Source organism: Cryptotermes secundus, unplaced genomic scaffold (assembly GCF_002891405.2).
Source record: "Cryptotermes secundus unplaced genomic scaffold, Csec_1.0 scaffold1276, whole genome shotgun sequence".
NCBI lineage: Eukaryota > Metazoa > Arthropoda > Insecta > Blattodea > Kalotermitidae > Cryptotermes > Cryptotermes secundus.
Window position 1 is genome coordinate 144,653 of NW_019740668.1, and position 17,424 is coordinate 162,076.

A 17,424-nucleotide genomic window follows, 5' to 3' on the forward strand; every position below is an offset into this window, starting at 1 on the left:
GGTGGCACTGACGACTTCAGTGCCCACCAGTGCTCCATACTTTTTGTCAGAGGATGGGTAAGCTCATTTGAGGCCACAGTACTGAGGGACTCAGTCTCACATCACCCCCTATTGTCGTTCCCCCATTGTTGCCTACTCATCCCTTATTAGGGGTTGATACAATACACTTATTTTGGGCCTGTTTCAGCCCCACATTTTGATTTCTGTATAATACAAAGAAAATTGGAATACGTTATTGAAATATGTAGCAGAAGTGTGTCAGGCAAACTTTGTCTGTTTCACTTCCAATTTGCATTGATTTAGTCTCAGGAAGTGCTGGGCTCATTGCTTTTGCTTTGGCAGTTGCTTAAGTGCAGCTGACTGTAACATGATCACGTTTGCTGGTGGTTAGATGAGAATGGAAAAACAATGAATCTTGCACACATATCAGGAGAAGTTGATCTAAGACACTTAGGGTCAATAATAACTCACCTTCAACTAAACCCATTCACTTAAGAAACTTTTGACTTCTTTTGGAAGAGTAAATTACCCAATATTTCTACCCATTGTTTTGTGTTGTTGCCTTGTGTATAGTCTGGTTGACGTTTATACGTAACATGGACAACCTGAACATGAAGCAGGGATACCAACTGTTATAACACACTGTTTGTGCTGACAGCTCTGTGACTTCCCAATCTTCATGAACGTGGGGGAACTTAGAGTCCACATTGAGAACAATGCAGTATGCCTGCATCTGACACATGAAGATATTCAGGATCTGGAGGCTTTCAATGCCATGCTATTCAGAGAACTGCTGAAACTGATGCGGACATTCATGGTGGTTGACAAGGACAACAAAGAGAACTCATACTTTGTGGTGCCCACACGTCTCGGTAAGAGAGCATATTGGTGTATCAGATCCATGTAGAACAGAAGACTTATTGTCAATAGATTTTCCGTCAAGTGCAACAATATATTTTGGTCACTTATTTATCTCGTCTGCCTTATAAATAAATAAGTGACCAAAATATATTGTTGCACTTGACGGAAAATCTATTGACAATTGGTGATTAATAGTGTAACGGACCAAAATGAAACAATTCAAAACAGAAGACTTGTTAGTTGAAGGGAGTGTACATGAGAAGTGTGACTTGGGTTTTGGCCATAGTCTGCTGTTATTCTCCTTCTCTCCCGTTTATCTCTTCTTACTGCCTTTGCTGTTAATCAGACATGTGATCCTGTCTCCAGGAGAGGACAGGTGTCCTGAGATCATGTGGGATGTCGTCAGGCAGGGGAGTAACTTGCTGAACATCCAGAGACCGAGCAGAGAGGAATGTAGGACACTGGAGGTGACAGCGATGCTGTTCGAGAATAATGTTGTGGCTCCATGGTATCGCAGTGTGCCTCACCAGGTGGGGAACTTGCTGTTGGCAAAACATAATGGTATTTGAACATTTCTGACACTGTGCTGTCTGCCACATGCATTGGTTTGAGAGAGTGCTGAAAGTCTTACCTGTCACATTTGATCACAGACATTCGAGTGTAGGGCATAATATTAAACACATCCAACAAGTTAAATGAGAACCATCAGAATCTCTGGAATGCAGTTTAGAAATATGAAGAAAAATCCTTTCATTATGCTGTTTTGCATTAATCACAACTGTTCCATTCTCTGTTTCTGGTGCCATAAAATTACATAATTTTCAAGTTTTGTGCCTTCTGGCTATACCCCATTCTTTATGTCTCATTGTTGGTGTTACAGAATTACATCGTGACTCAAGTGTGCTCAGACCTGACTTCATCCAGCCCATTCCCCTCAGAGGACTACACTTCCTATGAGCATTATTACAGCCAGAAATATGAGCTGGACATCATTAACAAGGATCAGCCCCTGCTGGAAGTCAAAGCAATCCCCAACCACCTGAACTGTCTACGGCCAAAGTACGTCAGTTGTCCGATACTGTATAAGTTGGCCCAGCTGAAATTTAATCTGTAGAAAGTGAATTGCATGTGTCATAGCTTGTTGTTCAGTTAGTGTCTCAAGAGATGCAATTTATTGGTTCCAGGGGCACCAAGGTAAGCAGTGGTGCAAGCAGACGTAAGCGACATGAACTGCAGGAAGACTTTGAGGAGAACTTGGTTGCCGAGCTGTGTGTGCGATTTGAGTTCCCATCTGTCCTGTGGCTCAAGGCCACATGCCTGCCCTCCATCCTGCACCGTATAACCTATCTTCTCTTGGCCGAGGAGCTACGTCAGAATATTATGCGTGACATTGGAGTTGGATGTGTTGAGCTTCCACCAGGTGAGATGATAGAAATGTGACAAAGAAACTTGCTGGTGGGTGTGAACTGAACTCAACATGGCTTGCAATAGCAGTCATCGATGTCTTTGTGCTGAGTTTGATCAATTATGTTTTAGGACTGTAACTAGTTACTCAGTTAATTTAGATTATTGGTTCATTTCATTTATTTCTTTTATACTTTATTTAGCTTAATTAGTTTAGTTGGGAACCCATATGCCCTCCAGGTATGGAGGGAAGTTGCGAATATATGAATAAGCAGTTGTGGACAGTTGACAAGGGGTCGTCCTCCAGCTTGGGGGGTTGTGCATGGGGCTAACAACTCACCATAAAAAATTACTTTGTTACAAAAATGAACACTAAGTAAGTAAGTTGGGAACCCATGTAAGTTGTTGCTTATTTGTGTTACTTAACTGAGCCAAGAACTTTTTATTTGGTTCCATGTTTCAAAACTGCTTTTGTGAACCTTTTCAATCTACACACTGCCTGGTCTCTGAAACACCATGGACCCCTTTTCATTGGTGACTTAGTCTTTGTTTCAAACCATGCTGTTGAGTATTATAAACATGAAAGATTCATGTACTGGCTGAATATAAGCAAACGTGATTTAACCTGTGTGTAGAAAACTTTGTTGTTAGACTTTTTAGAACCTTTCAGTTGTGACAGTGAAACATCTCTGCACCCCTAGTGAGGCTTCAAGGGGGTACATGTGCCCATGGTTTAGAGCAGGTGTTTTGGTAAAACCTCCTTCTTTCTCCTTGTGTTTCGTCAGAGCAATATGGGTGTTTGTTTGCCAGTTCTCCTCATTCTGTGAGGTCTGAAGTTTCTGAGCTGCATTGTGTAGTTGTATGGAGTGTGGATGGAGTTATTATAGTGTTACCTCCATTTCTGTGTTGACAGACATGGAGTGGAAGCCCCTGTCAGTGGATCAGTGCTGTACGAAGGAGGAACAGAGGTCAAGCTCACCTCCCAAGATCACTGGCATGGAATCTCTGCAAAGGGCTGAACCAGCCAACCCCGTAACATCCACTTTGTTTGACTGGGGTGATGATAAGGAGCCGGTCGACATTGACCGTAACATGGCAGATGTGACACTCGTTGAGGTAAGTTGGAAGCAGCAAACTGCCTGACAGCTTGAAAACTTGTTATTCAGAGTAGCACGGTAATAACTGACATGTTTCAGATTTCAGAGTCAGTCAGTCAGCTCATTGCTCTCAGTTCATTTCCAAACTGTTTTCAGTCACATCTCAGTGTTGCCATTGTTTTTCAGAACTCGGGAGTCGGGAGGAGTTCAGTACTGTTGCTGTGTTTGAGAACTAGAGTGCCAGTGAGTGTTCAGTGTTAACTGGTGTGTTTCAGGTTCTGAACTATGATGAATTCATCAGTAAGCCTCTCAGCAACAGGCTTGCTGTGCATGGTCTCCATAGCAATGATGTCAGCCCTGCTGTGAGTTGTGATGATGAGGCAGAGAGTGATGTGCAGATTGCCATCCTCAACACCAGTATCAATGGGATTGGACCCCAGCAGTGTGACATTCTGCAGGTACAGTCTTGCACAAACTTCTCCAGATACATGTGTAACGCATTTACTGTTTTCCCTAGCTTCTCCTTGCAAATACCCTTGTAGTGCCTTCAAATAAAGTCACACTTTCCACTTTTCAAACCATCAAACACTTGACTGCAGCCTCTACGGTTGAAGCAGCGTAACTGCCATTTGGCTCTATGCCTTTGCACTGTGGCATGAGACCATGAACAGTCTGTGTGTTGCAGGCACTCACCAGCTCCTCTGCAAACGACATCCTGAATCTGGAGCGTCTGGAGACCTTGGGTGACTCATTTCTGAAGCTGATGTCTTCGCTTTATTTGTTCCGGCGTTATGGGCTTGTGAACGAGGGAAAGCTCACATGTATCAAAGGCAAGATGGTTGGGAACCGGAACTTGTACTACATTGGTGATGCACGCAAGCTGGGAGGATTGATGAAGGTGGGACCCTGTTTTTGCACTGTGTTAGAAGCCAGTGTTCTCTGTTTGAAACATCTCTGAGCATACATACCTTTGTCTTTAGTAGGTAGCGTTGTGGAAGAAATGTTCTGTATTCTATGAGACCTGTGGTATGACAGTTTGGTTTCTAACATATTGTCATGTGTATCAGTGACCAAAGACAGGGTTCAGATTGGTAATTGGATTTATTGACCACTTACAGGTCATAACTACAGTTAATTATAACACTTTCAAGATTACTATAATTATAACACACAAATAAAGTTTTCTATATCTGCTTACACTAGTCATTGCTAGGTAACAGATCTAAACAATGACTATTCCTCTGAAAAGTTTTCCCTATCCATTTCCTGGTGATGGATTTTAACACAGGAACTATAACTGTCACACTCCAGATATCACTGCACTACAGCACGCTTAAAGTCTTCAAATCACACCTTAAGTCTTGACAGGTCAACTTCTAATCTCCTACCAAGAAATTACTGACTTGTAGTGCCAATTGTCTTTAAGAAAACTCCTCTGCATGGACCCCATGGTAAACACTGTCTTCTTTTGTTCAGGATGCGTGTTTACAGCTTCATTGCCTTGTAATAGACATCCTATTATTCCGTGCATTTGCTTGGTGCAGACAACATAGAGAACACAGTTTCCCCTATATTGTTGTCATGTTCTTGGGGGGGGAGGTTACCAGTTGTCACATAGAAATTTCAGTTTTTCTGTTGTTGCCTGTGAGAATGTTTACGGACGTTCCTTTATTGTTATAGAAACGGCTCAAATGTCATATTATGTTGAAGATGGGATCTACCCACTTTCTAATGGTGTAATAATCTGTGCCACTAACTGATGACTAGGGCCCGGATCTTTATGCACTAAAAACACTTAAAATATGCGCTAAGAAGCGGGAAAATATGCACCAAAAATAAGAAAATATGCAATTAAGAAGGCGGTCACTTTATTCAGACTCACCTGTTTACATGTATCATTCACTGCAGAAAGTAGCATCGTAATAGGCAACTAGAAGTCTTTCATTGTTTTCTGGAGACAGACTGCGTCTATTGTCCATCAAAATGAGTTTATGGGCTGAGAATGATCTTTCTACATTAACTGGCATGATTGGACAGTATTTATACACTGGTGCCGAAGGTTCGGAATATTCGTCTGGCAAAGATACCCTAATTCCACTCAAGTAGTGACTAATTCACTGAATCTTTTTTAGTCCTGGGTTCGAATTCAACACCATTTATAACTTGCATTTAATGTTCTCTCCAATTTTGTCTAGTGCGAACAAGTTGCTTTCTGAACGAGTTGAAGTGAGTCATGTAGGAGTGCACCACAAGATTCTAAGCTCTCAATGGCTTTTGAAACTAGAAAAATGTGCATGGATAAAATTCACATCTTGATAAACAGTATCACTTCCAAACACCACTTCACGGACACATGCATGCTCATCATCAACTTTTGTAACCACTTCTTTAACCTGATTGAAATTCTCCTGATAAAATGAAACTGCGGAAAACCATGTCCCCCAACTAGTTAGGACAGGTTCAGGTGGCAGAGGAACCTGAGGTAAGCAATCTTTGTAGAACTGGACACAAGCTAGTGCTTTCAGAAACAGTTTTTTCCCGCATGCAATTAAATCATTAACAGCTGTAAACTGTGCGCGTATTTTTCTGCGATACAGTGTAATCCATGCGCTAAACAGGTTACGTGTATAAGATTTGGATAAAATACTTGTAAGGCCTTTGCTGCTTTCAACATATAGGAAGCTTCATCTGTGAGTAACACAAGCACCTTACAACAATTATTCTCAATTTCAGATGGCCATACTAGTCGCAGAGAATCATTTACAAATCTTACTATTGTGCTATGGTTGGTTTTCTCTAGTACTTTTCAAGCAAGAAGATGAGGGTTGCCAGGTTCGTCTGTATGTAGCTTAACAACTAAAAAATTTGCTACGCATCGGCCACATAAATCGGTTGTATCATCCTTCATTTTCCTTAATTTCAAACATATATGCAGAAATATGTTCTTACGTTTAGAATATGCAATAACAACCAAAAACCCTCAAAATATGCATTTGCATATGCGCATGTGCATTTTCAAAAAATCCGGGCCCTACTGATGACACAACCCCGAAAGATGTCTGGGAAACAGGCAAAGAGCATTTAGCTAGAAAGTAGTATTTAAATGCATCATGCATGCTCACAAGACAACCATTTCATCAGGTCTGACATTATTTCTTGTTTAAAATGATCTGAAATTTTAATACATTGTTTCTAAGAATTTTGTGTCTTATTGAAGGAACAAAGAAAACTTCACTGTTCAGAAAGTTCCTGGACTGTTATTGTAACTGCCTTGGTGAAAGAAGACGAGAGGGGAGGCCAAGGTCACACTTCCACAAACCTATTGCATTAGTCTGCCAGGTGACACCGCACAGTGAACATGCATTGTTTTTACATGAATACTTTTTCGACTTCATGTTTCATTTTATCTGTGATGGATGGCAGTCGTGCAACATGTCTTCATCAGGTTCTGTGAGAAGCTCAGTAAATCCACTACCGCAACCCTTGAAATGCTTTGTGAGGTTAATGGAGAACATTCTTTATGCCAGACAGTGGTTTTTTGAATGGCATTCATGTTCCAAGGCTAGTTGTGTCATTTGAGGATGACGAATGTTCACAGTGACAGCCACCAGCAAAACGACAGAAAAAATTTGAGAACTTATCCACAAAGATCATCACCAAACAATCCGTGAGCTCGTAAACATTGTTGGGATCAGTTATGGAGTTTTCCAGGAGATCTTAACATGTGCCACATTGCCACAAAGTTTGTTCCGTGCCTCTTGACAAATGATCAAAAGCAGTGGCGTGTAAACATGTGTCTTGAGCTACAAGAGAAGGCTAACAAGTACCCAACTTTTATGAGTATCTCTAAGATCATAACGGGTGGCAAAAGTTGGATTTATGGTTATTGTTCACCATGCATTTGTTCCTCGTACGCTATGGCCAACTCTGGCATTTATTGTGACATTCTGAGATGATCAAGAGAAAATGTGCAGCCACAACTGGCTCCTTCATCACAACAACATGCTTGCCCACACACCCCTGAAAACCACAGAGTTTGTGACTAACAACATGGTGTTGTTCCCCATCCTTCCTACTTGCTGGACTTAGCCCCTGTGAGTTTGTTTTGTTTCCCAAATTGAAAATGAAACTGAAGGGATGACATTTGGAAACATTTTGTGCCATCCAAAGTGAATCGCAAGCAGTAATCGACAGGATTAAGAAAAATGACTTCCACGGTGCTTCTGAAGCATGGGAAAAATGATGGGATCGCTATATCCATTCCCAAGGAGGTTATTATAAAGGAGATGGCAGCCAAAATTGAGTAAGAAGCCAGCATTTCTTTCTTGACCTAGTCCTGGAACTTTCCAATACACCTCGTATGAGAGGTGGCGAACGGAAGAAATTACATGATGAGGAGCTTTACAATCAGCTGCTCTTTATGGTAAATACCTGCAGTAGATTCTTCTCAGGCACTCTACTGTGTCCTTTTGGTTGGTTAACCTCAGTAGAGGCAAAGGCACTGATCTGAGAGTAACATTAAAATTGATACTACAGAAATGAATTGTGCAGATGTGACCTGAGTGAAATGGACTCATTTGGCTGTGGTTCGATAACCTTGGGGCTCTGTGGTAAGGAACTGGTATCATAGCACTGTGCATTTCATGCTACTGCATGATGTTGAGTACTGTAATGTGTATCTTCAGTCACAGTAAATCCAGCAAATGGAAATTTGTCTGTTGATACAGTGTGTAAACCATCTGAATAGCTCCATCCATCAGTGGCTGATAATAACAACTGCAACTCTTACAGGTACATGACTTTGGGTCAGCATCTGACTGGATTCCGCCCGGCATGTGTGTGTACCGCAAGCTGCAGCAGGTGATGCGGGATGCCAGCGTCAGTCCCAATATACTGTATGAGCTGCACATCCCTACAGAGGAACAGCTGAGCGGTCAGCTCAGCCGTGCAACGCTAACCAACATTGAGCAGAAGATGTTATCTACAGATGACGATAGGGGCATCCACTCATCCATGGAGAATTTCCTGTCTTTGCAGACTGTCTCTGATAAGACCATTGCTGATGGTGTCGAGGCACTCATCGGTGCTTACCTCAAGGTGACATTTCCAATGATATGGTTTTTGTATTATCTTTGAGTCCATGACTTCACCTTGCAGATTTCCTGACCAAAATTTTCCAGGAATTTCATATCACCCCTGTGCATGCTGTGTGTTCCAGCTGTCTTCATTCTTCCCTCAGAATGAGAGACTAAATTTGCTTCCAGATGAAACAAGTGACAAATTGCACCTTGATGATTGTATGTATGACATTATGTATGATTGTATTTCTAAGTTTGTTTGGACATGTGTATCATACTGTCATTCTCACTGTGAATTTTTTTGCACATGTGTACTGTTTTTATGACCACATTTTCGCCTCTGTTAGTTACAATATAACATGGCAAAGAAACTTTTGAACACGTGTGTGACCACCATCTTAAATGCAGCACTTAATATTTGTCTTTCACATATCATATTACCACAACAAAAGACAGCAATACTACTGTGACAGGATGTTAATATGCAACATTACAAGAAACATGTGTAATGGAAGGGAAATTATTTTTCAGGGCAGTGGTATTCGTGGTGCCCTGAAATTACTGGTCTGGCTTCAAGTACTGCCTGCCACAATTGCGGCTCCAGAGTATCTGCTTGACACGCCACCACCAAGTGCCCGCCTGACAGATGGAGAAATTGAGCTACACCTAGAAGGGGTCAGTGAACTTGAACGTCGACTGGATTACAAGTTTCGAGACCGTTCATTCCTCTTGCAGGCAGTCACACACGCATCGTACTCGGCCAACCGTGTCACAGACTGCTACCAGCGACTAGAGTTCCTGGGTGATGCAGTTCTAGGTACAGCTAAAATTTCATATTTAGTTTAAGGACCATTTCTTCTAAGTCATTGCATTGAATCAGTCCACATAGTATGAAGAGATCACTTCTGAGTTTTCATAACTGTTGAGATATTATTGCTCTCCTTTTCTTTATTACTGCCAGAAAATTTCATATATGTATGGACGTAACCTTGAGAGAAGAATATTGGATAAAATTGTGTATGGAGTTGATAGCCGTGATGTCCCATGTTAATTACTGCAGTCAGTTTTATCACCCTTGTGAATTGGTACAATAATAGACTCCTTCCACTGATCAGGCAATTTTCTCTTATTCCAAATGGAATTATTTTTTTTTTTCATTTCATGCATCCTGTTGTGTTATAATATACAATTTCTTTATTAAAACTGTCACAAGACGACAATATTAAGATCAGTGCCTACTTTCGCTCTGCTCTGCTTTGCTCAAGAGTCGTCGTTTACATTCCCTACAGAACAGACAATACTTTCTAAGATGAGGCATCGACTAAATAATTAACATTAATATTACTACATCTACATCATGAGCCTCCAAAACAATTTATTATACTCTTATATATACTAAATATAGAATACTCCCAATTTGTCTGTGTGAACACAACAAAATCACATGAACCAACGACTGACTCGATGATGTAAAACGTCACTTGAAGAATTTTATTCTTGTTTTATATAATCTAATTTATTGTATTTTTATGCCAAGTATTTTAATATAATTAATATTATTGTATCCAATTTTATTAGTACTGCAGTTCAGTGGCATATATATTGTGACATGTTGCGCAAAGGAGAACCCCCCCCACCAGCAGTGACGCGGCGGGTGAGTCAGCGCTCCCCTCCCCCTCCTCCGCACGGTAACGTAGCGGTGACGTCACCGAGGGATATCGCGGTTGCTAGGCAGCAGTCAACAACTCCGGACAGCGTGGCTAGCAACACGGCACCAGACAACAATTGTCCGATCAAGGCTACATAAGGAGCAGTGAAGGCTATTCACAGTCAGTCAGTGAGTCCTCGAGCTACCTCCGAGTTAGTTCCGAGTTAGCCAGCAACCAGTCAGTTGTATTGTGGCATTTGGAGTGAACTATTTGTGATACTGCAGATAGCAGTAATCGTAAATCTGTAATTTGGGTGATTGTAAGTGCGAATGTGAAATAAAATTCACTATATAAAATATGGCGTGAAGTTATTTGTCGCGTTATACGCCCAATACACGACAATATGTTAGCCATGTATTTGCCTGATGATGGCTATTACTGGCTGAAACATGTAGCAGAGCCAAACTAGGCACTGACCTTAATAGCTGTGTTGTGACGGTTTTAATAAAGAAATTGTAGAATTAATTAGCATATGGATCTTATGTAGGTAAGTCAATAATTATCCGAAATGTAGCTATAAATTTTTTTCAATACAAATAGAAAACTTACATTAACATAATTTTTCAACATAGTCCCCTTGCTTCTCAACGCACTTGGTCCATTGTTGCACAAGCTTCCTGATGCCCTCAGAAAAGAAGGTTTTCAGCTGAGCAGTGAGCCACGCATGCACCGCTTCCTTCACTTCTTGGTCCGAGGTGAATCGACGGCCCCTTAATGCCTCTTTGAGTGGACCAAACAAGTGGTAGAAGGGGCGAGATCAGGACTATGTGGAGGATGAGCCATTACATCAAACTTGAGTTTTCCCGAGGGTTTCAGCAGTGTGGGCAGCAGTATGTGGACGGGCATTGTCGTGCAACAACATAACACCTTTCGACAGTAATCCTCGGCGTTTGCTTCGAATTGCAGGCTTTAGCCTGTCAGTAAGCATCTCACTGTAACGAGTACTGTTTATTGTTGTGCCTCTCTCCTGATAATGTTCCAGTATTGGGCCTTGTGAGTCCCAAAAAACTGTAAGCATCAGTTTTCCTGCGGATGGTTGGCTTTTGAACTTTTTCTTGCTGGGCGATTGTGGNTCCCGAGGGTTTCAGCAGTGTGGGCAGCAGTATGTGGACGGGCATTGTCGTGCAACAACATAACACCTTTCGACAGTAATCCTCGGCGTTTGCTTCGAATTGCAGGCTTTAGCCTGTCAGTAAGCATCTCACTGTAACGAGTACTGTTTATTGTTGTGCCTCTCTCCTGATAATGTTCCAGTATTGGGCCTTGTGAGTCCCAAAAAACTGTAAGCATCAGTTTTCCTGCGGATGGTTGGCTTTTGAACTTTTTCTTGCTGGGCGATTGTGGGTGTTTCCATTCCTTACTCTGCCGTTTACTCTCCGGCTCGCAATGATGGATCCATGTTTCGTCACCAGTGATGATTCTGTCTAAGAAGACGTCACGTTCGTTATCATAGTGATCCAAATGTTGTTGGCAGATGTCCAAGCGTGTTTGTTTATGCAACACTGTGAGTTGTTTTGGGATCCATCTTGCACAGACTTTATGAAACCCAAGTCTGTTGTGGATGTTTTCATGGGCAGAACCATGACTAATTTGCAGACAATTTGCCACTTCATCAATAGTCACTTGTCTGCCCAACAGAACCATGTAATGTGCACATTCAGTGTTGTCCTCATTTGTGGCTGTGGATGGTCATCCGGCTCCTTCCTCATGCATAATACTTGTGCAACCATTTTTGAATTTTTCAATCCATTCGTAGACACTCCATTGCAGCAAAACACTGTTCCCATATTATGCTGAAAGTCTTTGATGGATTGTGGCCCCTGATACACCTTCCGACCACAAAAACCGGATCACTGAACGTTGCTCTTCTTTGGTGCAAACAGAAAGTGGAGCAGCCATGATTAACGGCAAGGCAGCGATGATGGAACTGACCTAGCAACATCAAACCTGTGCAGAAATAATGACAAGGAAACCATGCATGGTGATGCTGCGCAAAATGACAGTGCTGCCAACAGAAACACAAGTACAACTGCATTGCGGATAATTATTGACTTCCCCTCGTAGAATGTAGATGAAATTATTGGGGATCATCAGTATGGGGTTCGATGAAACAGATCAACTACAGATCAGATCTTTTGCATTCATCAGATACTGAAAAAAAAAATTGGAGTACAATGAGACAGTACATCAGCTATTCATAGACTCAAGAAAGCCTATGATTCACTTAGGAGGGAAGTATTGTACAGTATTCTGATAAAGTTTGCAGTATTAGGCTGATTCAATTGTGTTTCATCAAAACATATTGTAAAGTTGGTTTATGAAAGCATTTTTATGATTATTTCCCTCTTCAGAATGATCTGAAACAAGGTCATGCTTTGTCACCAATGCTTTTCAACACCTTAACTGTTTGTTTATGCTGATGTGAATATACTGGGTGATGATAATGTCACGTGCAAGGGGGTACATGTGACAAAATGACGGGTTCTAGTTCGGATGATTGGATGATTAGCAGCTTGATTAGACACTCTCTTAATCACACTTAAATACATGCAATACAGCACGGTCACTGATTTAAACACTTCCCAGTTCACCGTTGCACACACACTAGGATTCTCTGTCTTCCACTAGTCGTCTCATAGCAGTGGATCTCCACACAGAAACTGTCACTTCAAATCACTACAGATATTACACATAATTAAAGTCTTCCAATCACGTGCCAAGTTTTCACACGACAAACTTCCCATGGCTGTCACTTAAACAAATACTCCCCAATACTACTTCTATTCTGTCTGTAACTGTTGTTATATAGCTTCCGCACTGACCACGCAGAAAACAGCCTGTTGGAACATGTTTACCGAGCAATTGCATAGCAGTGGTTGCAGCACGGACTCCGTAGAAAGCTACCACTGTTTTGGTGTGATATCATTGCGCCTGTGTGGAAGTCTGTTTACTGAACCATTGCCTAGAAGGGGTTTCATAATCTTGTTCCACTGTTGCCAGTGTGTATTGCGTATGTTTACTGGTCCATTACCCAGCAACGCTCTGGCCATCCACGTTACATAATAGGTACCATAAAGAGAAAAACACAGACTTTAATTGATGAAACTAAGGAGGTTGGTCTAGAAGTAAACACAGAGAAAACTGAGTATATGTTGCTCTCTCATCACCAAAATACAAGGCAAAATCATGACATAAAGATAGGTAATAGATATTTTGAAAATATGGCACAGTTCAGATATTTGGAAATTACTATAACAAATTAAAACCTGATTCAGGAGGAAAGAATAAATAATGCTTGCTACCATTCAGTTCAGAAACTTTTGTCTTCTTGTCTGCTGTCCAGAAACATAAAAATTAGAATATACAAAACTGTAGTTTTGCCTGTGATTTTGTGGGTGCAAAACTTGGTCTCTGACATTAAGGAAGGATCATAGACTGAGGTGTTGAGGAGAATACTTGAACCGAAGAGAGATGAAGTGACAGGAGGTTTGAGAAAACTGCATAATGAGGAGCTTCATGAATTTTACTCTTCTCCAAGTATAATTAGAATGACCAAGTCAAGAAGGATAAGGTGGGCAGGGCATGTAGTATGAATGAGGAGAAGAGGAATATTGGTGGGAAAGGCAGATGGAGATAGACCACTGGGAAGACCAAGATGTAGGTGAGTGGACAATATTAAAATGGGTCTTAGAGAGATAGGATGGGATGGTATGTATTGGATTGATCTGGCTCAGAATAGGGACTGATGGAGGGTTCTTGTGAAAATGGTAATGAACCTTCGGGTTCCATAAAATGCAGGGGAGCTCTTGAGTAGCTGCACAATTGGCAACTTCTCAAGAAGGGCTCAGCTCCATGAGTGAGTGAGTGAGTGAGTGAGTGATGGATCTTAGAATATTGTGACATGCTGAGCTATGAGCCCTCCCCCACCCCCCGCCAGCCGTGATGCGCCGAGCGAAGCCGAAGTGAGCCGATGTTAGCCGAGTCCTAGGATCCTGGTCGCTAGGCAACGCGAGTCAACAGCAGTGACGTCACCAAGTAGTAACAGCAGTTACTTCCGCTAGCGTTACTAGCAACACAGCGCCAGGCAACAAGGGTGCCTATTACGTGGCCGTATTGTCCGATCGAGGCTACATAGGGAGCAGCGAAGGCTATTCACAGTTAGTTATAAAGTAGCAGCCGCCTAACACAGTTCTAATGTGGCTACCAGCGAGTTCTACTGTAGCAGTCGGCGACTTCAGTTGTACTGTGACAGCCACCGAGTTATAACGTAGCCATCGCCGAAGATCGTTCCGAGCAAGCCTACGAGAGTGTGTTATCAACAGTTCTCCAGTCAGCGGACTAGAGTTGAAACATAACAGCCGCGTGTGCGATAACCAGTGGTAACCAGTCATATCTGGAGTGTGTAATCCAGGGAGACTTGTATAGCTCCCGCATTATTAGTACGTGAAGACTCTCGAAGAGAGTGTTAAGAGATTTTGTTCTAGGGTTTGTAAAGTGTGGAAACCCGTAATATTGTGATAATTAATTGTAGCCGTTATTTGAAGATTGTTAAATAAACCAATTAACCATCTCTACGGCCTATTCAGTAACGGAACACGTTACAATATAATATTTCACCTCCTGCTTGAATCAGTTCTGCCAGAATTTGATCACTTCCTGGCGATTTATACATTTTCAACTTTGCAGTAGCAGTTTCAACTTCAAAAGGACTAGGATCAGGTACTAACGGCTCAGCTGTATGTATTTCTATCTGCCTAACATCAGTGACCTTGTGTACATGTAGCAACTGAGAGAAGTAGTTCCTCCACCTATTCAGAATGTTATGGGAATCTGCAAGATCACAATTCTTGTTCCTTCTAGGTTAGTAACCCCTTTTAAATTCATTTATTCCTCTATACAAGTCTTAATGTTCTTGTTCTTACTGTTCATTGCAAAGTCATGAATTTTGTCTTTCAGATATTCCCTCATTTTTTTTCTGAAATGCCTGCTGGTTTCACATCTTATTTTGTTCAGATTAACCTCATGTATTTTGCTGGGATCCTGTAACCACTGCAGTTTGGCTTGTTTCCTTTGATCTAATAATTTTGAGGATTCTTTGTTGAACCATGTCTTATGCTTCTCCAATTCATGATAATCTAGACTGTGTTTGGCTGAAATATTGATCTTCTCTGTTGATAGTTTCCCAAATTCTGTTCCAATCCACGTCAGTAACTAAGATTTCCAAAGCTGTGAACATCTTTGAGATTGCAACACAATACTGCGCTTTACTCTCTACTGTTTCAGCTGGCATGGATACACTAAAGTGCACTGGAAAACAGTAATGTGAGCATGGAAGATCTAAACTGCTTGATACACATCATAATTTATTTGTACAAGATGGCTGTCTACCAGCAGCTGTGACTTTGGAAAATATTAGGTGCTTTACTGATACATTTGGCATGCAGAAAGTAACAGGATCATCATATGAATTTTTAGTGAATGAAACAACAAAATGGAAGGTGAAGCTTTCCTAAAGCTGTGCAATAGCTTCCTGCCACAGCAGCCTGTGTTAAATGCCAGGTTAGGTTGTGTGGGGTTTGTGGTGGACAGTGTGGCACTGGGGCAGGTCTTCTCTAAATACATGGTTTCCCCTGCCAATTCTCATTCCACCAACTGATTATACTCATTTGTCCACTGAAGCTGGTACAGTAGGCCAGTTAGTGGCTGACATGCCAAGTGAACTCAGTCTCACCCCACCACATGAATACTGATAGTCACTTGATATTTCAACATCTTGCCCATGGCAGAGTTACGGCAAATGTAAGATACAAAGTTCTCAGTTCATATCAGAACAGTTAAGAGTTGCACAGGTGTCATATTGTAGGGCACACAACATCGGTCTTGACAATAACAAGTTAAGCTTACCATGCCATACAAGGAACAATACAGAATACAGAATCGTCTGCACAACAAGGGTTCTTGCAGACTGCAGTGACTCTGGGTGACCCTTGCTGAAATATAGTTTTAGAGTTACATGTGATCAGCTGCCATCAGGGACAGACACATGAAACAAGAATTGAATCGTACTCCCTTCGAATTGCTCTGTTGGAAGAGAATGAAAGGGCTGCATACGTCTTCAGATATACAAGTTTGAGAGACTGGTAAAATATAGGGATTGGTAGATTTGGATGTTATGCGGGAAGAAAGGTGGGAGAGGTGTTGCCCACCTGACTGGGCTAGCTAGCAAGTGTGAAGAGCCAGCAATGCAGAGAGAATTAATCACTTTGTTTCAGACATTTTGAATCTGACCAGCTCAGTGGCTCTTCCTGAATAGCTAATATTTGCTCAGCTAGATGAAAAATGCCTTATCTCTGATGGAACTAACCAGAAGCTCCTGGAAAGCCTGCCAGTGATACCTATCCTGAGCCAAATTAATCCTGTCTCCATTGTCACAATCCATTTCATTCAGTTCCATTTTAATATAATCGTTTAACCAGTGCTATGTTCTCCCAGATGGTATTTTTTCCCCCATCATTCTTGTCTCTCTCCCATGCTAGGTGCTCCATATGTCTGATTCTTGATAGCTGGTACTATTTTCTGAATTATGTTTTGCAGACTTCCTCATCACGTGTCATATATATGAGTCATGTGGCCTGCTGACGCCTGGAGAGCTTACTGACCTGCGGTCAGCACTTGTCAACAATGTGACCTTTGCATCACTGGCTGTTCGCAATGGATTCCACAAATTCATGAAATACACTTCACCTAAGCTTATGGACATGATTGATAATTTTGTTACATTCCAGGAGGAGCACAATCATGTTGTAAATGAGGAGGTAAGTTTGTGGTGGTTGGTGGTACTGCTGCTTAGAAGTCCAGTGAGATATGCTGGGAGCAGTGACCAGTGTTGCGAACTGACTGCAGGTGCTGCTCTTGCTGGAGGAACAGGATGTACACATCGCTGAGGCTGTACAAGTGCCAAAAGTTCTAGGTGATATTTTTGAGTCTCTTGCTGGTGCTATCTACCTAGACAGCGGCCTGGACCTGCAGGAGGTGTGGCGTGTCTACTACAGGCTGATGAGGACAGAGATTGGTGAGTCCATTGATGCCATCAAGGACGTCAAATGTGCCCCATTCTTGTGGAAATCCATAATTCACTGGTTATGTGTCCTCTGTTCACAGCCCAGTTCAGCAAGTGTGTGCCAAAGCAGCCAGTGCGCCTTTTGTATGAGCAGGCTACACAGCCACCCACATTCCTGTAAGTGCTTTTAAGGTAGTCCTTTGCTACTGGATATT

The 17,424-nt window shown here is 41.8% G+C and overlaps 1 protein-coding gene across 2 annotated transcripts in view; it reads left to right on the plus strand.

Moving 5' to 3' along the window:
* The window catches only part of LOC111872581 (endoribonuclease Dicer), a 45,474-nt gene that overhangs the window by 24,942 nt on the left and 3,108 nt on the right, over positions 1-17,424 (plus strand). For both annotated transcript variants that reach the window (XM_023866644.2, XM_023866645.2), the window contains exons 13-24: positions 659-872; positions 1,228-1,391; positions 1,742-1,920; positions 2,046-2,281; positions 3,179-3,381; positions 3,638-3,820; positions 4,048-4,260; positions 8,154-8,459; positions 8,972-9,257; positions 16,744-16,964; positions 17,053-17,221; positions 17,311-17,386. In XM_023866644.2, coding sequence (XP_023722412.1) covers positions 659-872; positions 1,228-1,391; positions 1,742-1,920; positions 2,046-2,281; positions 3,179-3,381; positions 3,638-3,820; positions 4,048-4,260; positions 8,154-8,459; positions 8,972-9,257; positions 16,744-16,964; positions 17,053-17,221; positions 17,311-17,386 — 2,450 coding nt within the window. The remainder of the gene's footprint in view (positions 1-658; positions 873-1,227; positions 1,392-1,741; positions 1,921-2,045; positions 2,282-3,178; positions 3,382-3,637; positions 3,821-4,047; positions 4,261-8,153; positions 8,460-8,971; positions 9,258-16,743; positions 16,965-17,052; positions 17,222-17,310; positions 17,387-17,424) is intronic.